Source organism: Drosophila obscura, unplaced genomic scaffold (genome assembly GCF_018151105.1).
Source record: "Drosophila obscura isolate BZ-5 IFL unplaced genomic scaffold, ASM1815110v1 contig_165, whole genome shotgun sequence".
In the NCBI taxonomy this organism is placed as follows: Eukaryota; Metazoa; Arthropoda; class Insecta; order Diptera; family Drosophilidae; genus Drosophila; species Drosophila obscura.
In genome coordinates this window covers 1,829,386-1,838,344 of record NW_024542752.1, presented here as the reverse complement: position 1 = coordinate 1,838,344, position 8,959 = coordinate 1,829,386, and the positions used below count along the sequence as shown (strand labels likewise).

The 8,959-nt window shown below is 44.1% G+C and overlaps 2 protein-coding genes across 2 annotated transcripts; one reads left to right on the top strand and one right to left on the bottom strand.

Moving 5' to 3' along the window:
• Window positions 1-3,775: 3,775 nt before the first annotated feature.
• Window positions 3,776-5,064, top strand: LOC111072431 (bromodomain-containing protein 3-like). The gene is made up of 2 exons (XM_041591935.1): window positions 3,776-4,728; window positions 4,799-5,064. Exon 1 carries the CDS (start codon window positions 3,791-3,793, stop codon window positions 4,667-4,669), a length of 879 nt encoding a protein of 292 aa, XP_041447869.1. The 5' UTR covers window positions 3,776-3,790; the 3' UTR covers window positions 4,670-4,728; window positions 4,799-5,064.
• A 260-nt stretch (window positions 5,065-5,324) lies between these two features.
• LOC111072432 (bromodomain-containing protein 2-like) lies at window positions 5,325-6,371 on the bottom strand. The gene is made up of 2 exons (XM_041591982.1): window positions 6,294-6,371; window positions 5,325-6,211 (listed from the first exon to the last, which is right to left on the bottom strand). Exon 2 carries the CDS (start codon window positions 6,207-6,209, stop codon window positions 5,325-5,327), a length of 885 nt encoding a protein of 294 aa, XP_041447916.1. The 5' UTR covers window positions 6,210-6,211; window positions 6,294-6,371.
• Window positions 6,372-8,959: the final 2,588 nt, after the last annotated feature.

Sequence of the window (8,959 nt, the reverse complement as noted above, 5' to 3'; positions counted from 1 at the left end):
AACGGAATCCATTGATAGATGTGGGGACATACCAGCTCAACGCAAGTGCATCCAAAGCACACACACACACACAGACAATGGCCATCGATCCATCTATCCATCGATTCAACGATCGATCCATCGATCGATCTATTCGATTGCTTCGGCATTAAGCTCTAGTATTAAAAGTTTTAAGTTTGGCATCTGTACTTAGACCCGACCCAACCTCCTCACCCTAACACCTGCTCGAAAGATCTTGTAAAGACATCTAAGCCATGCCCACATTTTAATGCATCGTTTGTCCACCCCACTCCCCCATATATATGTATATGCCTAGGATGTATGTACACCATTCCCATACCCATTCCGGAGCATGCTCACTCACTGACGGGTTCCCTTTTAGCCTGACTGATCCGCATATCCGTCATTTATTGAACCGGATCTGCTCAGAGAACGCAATGTGCCTTTCACACACACATACACACACACACCTATAAAAAACCGAAACAGAATTGGATCGTATCCAATAGTGCCTGGCCTCTGATCGATCGTAGCTGATATCTATTATTATTACTACTATTATGTATATGTATATGTGTACTCTGCATTTTATTGCTCTCTCTCCTGTGTACCTCCTCCTGACCATCCTTTTATTATGGCATGGGAGCGACGGATTCCATTCCCCGTTCTTGTCAGTGTCCGTGTCAATATCAATGTGCGTGTGTGTGGGTGTGTTAATGATTTTTTTTACAAATGCGTAAACATTGTTCGAATATCTATTTACATATAAGAAATAAGTTAACATATGCATTACATATATTTTTATTAAAAACAAACAAAACAAAACAAAGCCCTAACCCTAAGAAATGCAAAAAACACAACGAAACAGATCATAAAGAGAAAGACATAAGCATAGGAAAGAGAGGAACGGAAGAAAGAGAGAGAACTATAAGTACAGGAAAAAGACAGAGAGAGAGGAAGAGAGAAAGAAAGCAGAACCCATGAGCTTAGAAAAGAAGAAAAAATATAGCAAAGAGATATTTAGGAACGGAAAGGCATATATCAAATTTGGACACATCGATAAATATATAGTAATAATAAAAATAATAACAATAATAATAATAATAACAAAGTCAACATAATCCACAGCCTTGCGGTGCGGTTGCTTCGTAACCTTACCCAAAATAATACGAAGCCAGCGGGCCCGCCAATAATTATTATTGAAGCACATTCCCATTTTTATACGTTTTAGAATTTTTTTATCATAGTTGATTCTCTGTTCTGTTCTGGATTTCCACCCGTGTAATTATTAATGAATAAACATAAACATAAATCATCCAAAATATCGGGAGATCTTTACATCTTTCTGGGCACGCACCTGATGACCAGACTAAGAAGGACAAGACAAGTAGACTGCCGTTGATGAGAGCATGAAGTTAACCAATAAAGTAATCCAATCTCCTGGCATCTTGTACGTGACTAATGCATCTGTGGTCTAGATCCAGGACTCCAGCCAAGCAGCATAATGACGTTAATATCCTGGCCTACTCGTAACTAAAAACTGACGCATGAGATTTTCACAACTCTGCCCATCCCAGAAGGCTTTGGAACAAATCAAATCAAATCGAAATCGAACGTGAAATGAACTTTCAGTTTTCATTTAGTTATTTTTTATATTTCGTATCGAACACAGCTAAAAATTTTATTTGTTCGCGTTGAGTGTCGGATGATCTCCCAGTCCTTTTGCGTGCGCTTGCGCCATGGGCAGGGCCAGAAACCGCTGCCCATCACGCGCCCTGACTTCTCGCGGTCAACTAGATGCTGCAGCTCCAGAAGATGGAAATGTGCGCTGCTCCGCCTTCGCGCGGACTTGTGCCGTTCCCTCCGCCGTTCTGTGTCCTCGCCGTGCTAGACACCGACTGCATCAATGAAGAACTGGGGACACACTCAGTCAGTGGCAGGTGCTGGGAAACCCAACGCTTTAGTTCGAAGCTGAAGTTCCTTTACTGGATATTTATGCCCCCAAAGACGATGTTTGTGACATCGAGCGTTGACGCACTGGTCTGCAGAAAGCAGCCGCCCAGAACCTCACACATGAGGTGCAGGAGCTGTCATCCAATCTGCAAACCCCCATTGCCTTTGCACAGAATGCCGTCGATATTCTCTGCAATTTGGGTGTCAACACGGAGGTGGAGGTGAAGGTCAAAGGTTGGGCCGAGAGTCTGTTGATCACCCTTCCTGACTGCGTCAAAGGCCTCGTGTAAGCCGCCCTTCTTCGTGGAGCTGAACACCTTCTGGCACCTAAAGAAGAACAATTAACTCTACCAGGCAGGAACTGCCGTTGTGGCTGGTCTGCGTTCACCGGTAAGTGCGCAGGGTAGTAATGATAGCTGACAACGAGCTCCTTGAATAATAATAGTGCTGTTCTTAGGTCAATATTCGCGGCGGAACTTTGTGAAATACAGGAGGAGGAGCTCTATGAGCTCTTAAATATTGAGTCTTCGACCTTACCCAAATGTGCCGAGCCCACAGGCCTTGATGCATGTGTCACCTCTCATATATTTTCTAGGCGTTGAACTTAACATGCCTTCCCCACATTGGACTCCGCCGGACTTACGCAGCAACTCCGTTCACGACGTTCTCCTGAGGAGCTACCCGTAAACGCAGATCAGCCACAGCTCCGGTAAGTCGCCACCACGACGGCGGTTCTGGCCATTCCAGCACGCATATGTATTTATGGTGCAGCTCATTGTTCTTCTTCAGGTGCCGTAATAGTTGAGCTCCACGAAAATGGGTGGCTTACACGAGCCGTTTGCCACAGGCAGGAATGTGTGCCGCGACTGCCTCACGGCCCAGCCATTGATCTTCACCATCACGTTGAGACACCTGACTTTCAGAGACTTCCGGCGACAACATATGTGCAAAGGCGGTGGGCGTTGGCAGATTGGATAGCAACTCCCGAAGTTCATGTGTGAGGTTCTGGACGGCTGCTTTCTGCAGGCCAGTGCATTAGCGTTCCATGTCACGACTTCGTCTTTGGGGCCATACAAATCCTGTGAAGGAACTGGAACCTCAAACTAGAGCATTGTGTTTCGCAGCTGCTGCTACTGATTGAGCGTGACCACAGCTCCATACCTCTATGTGGTCAGGGTCGAGCTCGGCGAGGACCCAAACTGGCGGATAGACATCGAGCATCTTGAAGGGATTGTATCCGAGGCATTCCATGCCCATTCTGACTACAACCACCGAGTAGTGGGGGATGGGCTCCGGTTCAAATGGAGAAGAAGAGACAGGACTTGCCTCTTTTGGCAATGGGTCGGACCTACCTCCTGACAGCGGCCTTACTTTCGGGATTACCACAGAGAATAATATTTGAGGCTCTATGATGATCTTACAAAGCACTTTTCCAATAAAAAAATTAACTCATGAATAACAGACATCTGGAAAACCTATCTAAGAACACAATGCCGCCAATATGGGGCAGAACTTTTACCGAACAAAATAATAAGCCTAGCCGCATCGTCACGTCAGAAGATTATTTTGAGGCCAGAGCTGCCACCTTTTGCAACTATAAATCGGTTCGGTGCGGTTCTTTTGATTCGCTTGGTGGTTCAGACGTTCAGTTTGGCAGTTCAGCTTTTAAGCAGAAAAGAAAAAACCTTCGGCGAAGGAAACTGTAACCAATTCCTAAACAAATTCATTGGCATTGTTACGCAGAAGGCAGAAGGTAACGCCTCCAAGAACTTGAGAACTCTCTGCGTAGCCAGAACCAGATAACCCCAGATAACTGCAAAATTTACTCGACTTAGAAATGGCGATGCGCAAGAAGAAGCTTCCACTAGACGCTTGCAAAGAAATCCTCGTGGTTCTGTTAAGCAAGAAGCACCGCGACTGTGCGTGGCCCTTCTACAATCCGGTGGATGCGGAGAAGTTTGGCCTGCACGACTACCACGACATAATCAAGAAGCCTATGGACCTGGGCACCATGAAGCGCAAAATGGACAACCGGCAGTACACGAGCGCGGCGGAGTTTGCCGAAGATATGCGATTGATGTTCAGTAACTGCTACAAGTACAATCCGCCAGATCATGATGTTGTGGCCATGGGACAGAAGCTGCAGCATGTATTCGAGGCACTCTACGCTGGGATACCCGACGAACCGGTGTCGAATGCGACATGCCACACAACACTGACCCATTCTCATACTCAGGGTAATGGGAATGGGCAGGGGCACGGTGCCAATGTGAGCGCCTCCCTCAATCAAGACGGCAGCGACTCGGAGAACGAGTCCCGCTCGGACGCAGAGTCAAGCTCCAGCTCCAGCTCGGAGGAAGATTCCGCAAAGCTCAAAGTCCTCCAGTCCAAATTGAACACTACCTACTCGAAACTGCGCGATGTAATGGCGGAGAATCGCAAGTTGATACAGGAGAAGAAGAAAGGGTGGATCGTCGGCAAGGAGCTCAGGGCCAAGGAGAGAAGCATCGATAACAAGCAGATTGATCTTGACAAGCAGATCGAGAACCTCACCGAGGAGGTTCATGCCTTGAAGATGAAAATGAAGCGACAGAGCGAAGCCCCCGGCTCCAGCTCGGTATTCCCCCAGGCCCAGGCCTCGACACCGATGTCCTCAACTCGCAGCGGTGTCTCCAGCTACAAAAATACTGGAGGGCGCAAGAGCCAGCGCAACTAACGATACTGAAGCCTGGGGGAAAGGCAACCAGGGGAAGCCAATACACAATATTAGCTGTGGTGAGTGATGGTGGTTATTGCAGCTCGAATACGACTCCTAACCTTTTGTTCATTTCTTACCCATCTACAGATAACTGCGAGGAAGTTTACTTTACTTGTGCAGTGCAGTTTATATACCCTTGAAGAGGGTATACCCCCGTTTAACTCAGTTTTTGAGAAGATCTTTTGTAAGAGAAGGACCACATCTGTGCTAGCACAAACACCGGACAACAGAGACCATAAGAAACATACACCTAACTGATAAGCCATCCCTTTTGTGTGTTGTCTTGAGCAACCACAAGGCTCTGATCAGCATATGCTTATCGTTAATTAGCTGTTAAATATGTAACTACTTTAAAGAATCGAAATCCAGCTTAGTTTTATTTCATTATATTTAGAACATTTTGAAATGAAATAAGTTCTACAATTAGACTTAAAAGATTTGTAGATTTTGGGACAAGCTAGCTTGTCCGTGGAAGTGTAAATGTGAATTTGTAATTCCTAAGTGCCTTGGTGCCAAGATCGGTCTAAGAAACTTAGACGCAACGTCGCCACTTCTGGTATTGTGTATTGGCATTGGCTTCCCCTTATTGCCTTGCCACCAGGCTTCAGTATCGTTAGTTGCGCTGGCTCTTGCACCCTCCACTATTTTTGTAGCTGCAGACACCGCTACGAGTTGAGGACATCGGTGTCGAGGTCTGGGCCTGGGCCTGGGAGAATGCCGAGCTGGAGCCGGGGGCTTCGCTCTGTCGCTTCATTTTCATCTTCAAGGCATGAACCTCCTCGGTGAGGTTCTCGATCTGCTTGTCAAGATCAATCTGCTTGTTATCGATGCTTCTCTCCTTGGCCCTGAGCTCCTTGCCGACGATCCACCCTTTCTTCTTCTCCTGTATCAACTTGCGATTCTCCGCCATCACATCGCGCAGTTTCGAGTAGGTAGTGTTCAACTTGGACTGGAGGACTTTGAGCTTGGCGGAATCTTCCTCCGAGCTGGAGCTGGAGCTTGACTCTGCGTCCGAGCGGGACTCGTTCTCCGAGTCGCTGCCGTCTTGATTGAGGGAGGCGCTCACTTTGCCACCGTGCCCCTGCCCCTGCCCATTCCCCTGAGTGTGAGCATGGGCCAGTGTTGTGTGGCATGCCGCATTCGACACCGGTTCGTCGGGTATCCCAGCGTAGAGGGCCTCGAATACATGCTGCAGCTTCTGTCCCATGGCCACAACATCATGATCTGGCGGATTGTACTTGTAGCAGTTACTGAACATCAATCGCATATCTTCGGCAAACTCCGCCGCGCTCGTGTACTGCCGGTTGTCCATTTTGCGCTTCATGGTGCCCAGGTCCATAGGCTTCTTGATTATGTCGTGGTAGTCGTGCAGGCCAAACTTCTCCGCATCCACCGGATTGTAGAAGGGCCACGCACAGTCGCGGTGCTTCTTGCTTAACAGAACCACGAGGATTTCTTTGCAAGCGTCCAGTGGAAGCTTCTTCTTGCGCATCGCCATTTCTAAGTCGAGTAAATTTTGCAGTTATCTGGGGTTATCTGGTTCTGGTTACGCAGAGAGTTCTCAAGTTCTTGGAGGCGTTACCTTCTGCCTTCTGCGTAACAATGCCAATGAATTTGTTTACGAATTGGTTACAGTTTCCTTCGTCGAAGGTTTTTCTATTTCTGCTTAAAAGCTGAACTGCCAAACTGAACGTCTGAACCACCAAACGAATCAAAAGAACCGCACCCCGATTTATAGTTGCAAAAGGTGGCAGCTCTGGACTTTGATTTGCTTGGAAACGGGAACGGAACAATTGATTCAGGCACAGTGGTGGCAATACTATTCTATTGCTGTGTCTCTGGCTCCTGCTATTTTTTTCTCCTGCAGATTAGACTTGAAGTCTGGTGGAACACGACCAATATGAACCATAGATTCGCGCCAACTGACTATCGATTGTTACACTTTGCAGATCCAATTTAGCTTTTCTAAGCTCTTCGACTGATGGTCGGGAGACGTCACTGGAGAATCGGGTATCTATCTCTTTTTGTCAGTGCAGTTTGTCAGCTACCAAAGTCTAGTGTCCACATGCCCAATGCCCACTTACACCATTATTCCCCTTCCCTTCTTTGAACTTATGTTCGATGGGAAAACAAATAATTCGCAGAATCGGATGGTTTTTTTTTTGTATGAACTTTTGTTTATTTTGCAGTTCTTTTGTAGATTTTCTTTTTTTTCATTCTGTTCTGCTTGTTTCTTATTGTTTTTGAGAACTCTTTCATTTAGTTTTTAATACTAGAAATTTGGTGCACTCGTACGCATGTATGTGCTACTCGTTAATTGGTTTCTGATCATGGTTTCATGGTTCATTCAAAATAGACTTACTCAAAAATGTTGTTGTGTGTGTGTGTGTGTGTGTGTGTGTGTGTGTGTGTGTGTGTGTGTAATCAATGGATCAATGGTCGTGCGCAAGGATTGGCGGGTAGGACAGAAGCCAAGTGGAGGTACAGTTGTGTTCTCTCTCGCTAAATCTTGTTGCTTTTGCCACAATTTTTGCTCACTGTCAGCTGTCACCATCTTGTTTTTCCTTGCTCTGATTTCTCTGCTTTTACTAGTTGTTAGTTTTCATGAGTTCTCTGTTCTCTGTTCTTCCTGTTCCCATCCCCATGCCTATAGTAAATCTCATATATTTTCACTATCTTCATCTCTAAATGTTTGCAGTTATGTAACCAAAAAAGTGCAACAATTAATTTCTAAATTGCCAATTGGTTAAAAATCGAATGCTTCGCTGTCCGTAATTATCAAATATCAGAGATACATAAATATATGTATTTTCATATGTAGGTATCTTTATATATACATATGTTATGTATACATATACATTTGTACATACATATTTACGTACTGGAGTGTCCGTCCGTCTGTATGAACTTTTTTTTGTATGGAAAGTTCATACGTCTTGTCTTGTCGTCACTGTATGAGGGAGGATTTTGCTCTGAATTAAAAACTTGTATTTTTTTATGTTGTTCATTTTCGGTTTATATTTTTTTGCTTTCAATTTTTCTTTTTATACAGTTTTCTTTTATCAATTTTTATTCTCGCGTTTTTTTTTTATGTGATTTTTGTTTTGTTTTTAATTAAATGCTAAAATTAAGTATAGAAAAAAAATATTTCTCTTTTTGCATATGTTTATCCGATGTCACCATATGCATATGCATTTGCATACATTTACATATACACACACACTCATACTTGTAGAAGATTTTCAAAACGAATTTACAATAATCAAATGACGTTTCTTGCGGGGGGGTTTAACAACATAAGGATGTGATGCCGGAGTATACACATACCCGTAGGTATTAGTTACACACACAACGACTCTATATATACATACAAGAACATACACACTGGGGGAACTTGCACACCGCACACCACATACCACACACTCGCAGACAGAGCGAAAGAAACCAACCTATTCACAAGCAGAGACCCTTCCTACTAGTACTATCATATCATCCACTATGCACTATTACTAGGTTTACAATTTGAATTTTCGCTAAATATATGTATGTACCGTACAATTACAATTAGAATTACAATTACAATAGTAAGATAGTATATAAAGTCATCATCTTAGTCGGTAATATTACTACATACACATATGTATACATATACCATATGGTCTCGCTCTCTCCTGCCTGGCACTCGCTACAAAAACTGCTTCACAGGAGTGGGGGGAGAGCTCTACCTGGCATTGGGAGCCCAAAACTTCCAGTTCAGATCAACATGGAACTTTATATACATGTACACGCATGGGGGGGAGGGGGGCAGCAAGGGGACTACAAACGTTTTTCTAGCTTAATGTTTTAAAGAGACAATTACAAACACAGAGACGGAGACGGGGGCACAAAGGCAAAAACGGAGACTGGACCTGGACCTGGATCTGAATCTGAATCTGTACTTGCCAGCTAGTTGAAGAGCTATGGAAGACAGCAGGGACTAAACATAGATATACATATATCGATATACAATACATACATACATAATTGTCACTGCAATTTCTTTGAGGGATCATCCTGCATTTATATAATCATCTTACATTATCAAAAAGAAAATTAAATAATGTGTGTGTGTGTTTCTGTACGTTTTATTTTCACAACTAAATATTGTTGCTGTTTCTAGTTTTCATCTTCTCTTAATAGTTTTTAGTCGCGTCACAATAGAAAAATTTCGTTGTCTACTTAAGAACTACATTTTTTTTTTCTCAATTT

What these genes read in the sequence shown, in the direction of transcription:
- LOC111072431 (XM_041591935.1), top strand. Translation starts at nt 3,791, where the DNA reads ATGGCGATGCGCAAGAAGAAGCTTCCACTAGACGCTTGCAAAGAAATC.
- LOC111072432 (XM_041591982.1), bottom strand. Translation starts at nt 6,209, where the DNA reads ATGGCGATGCGCAAGAAGAAGCTTCCACTGGACGCTTGCAAAGAAATC.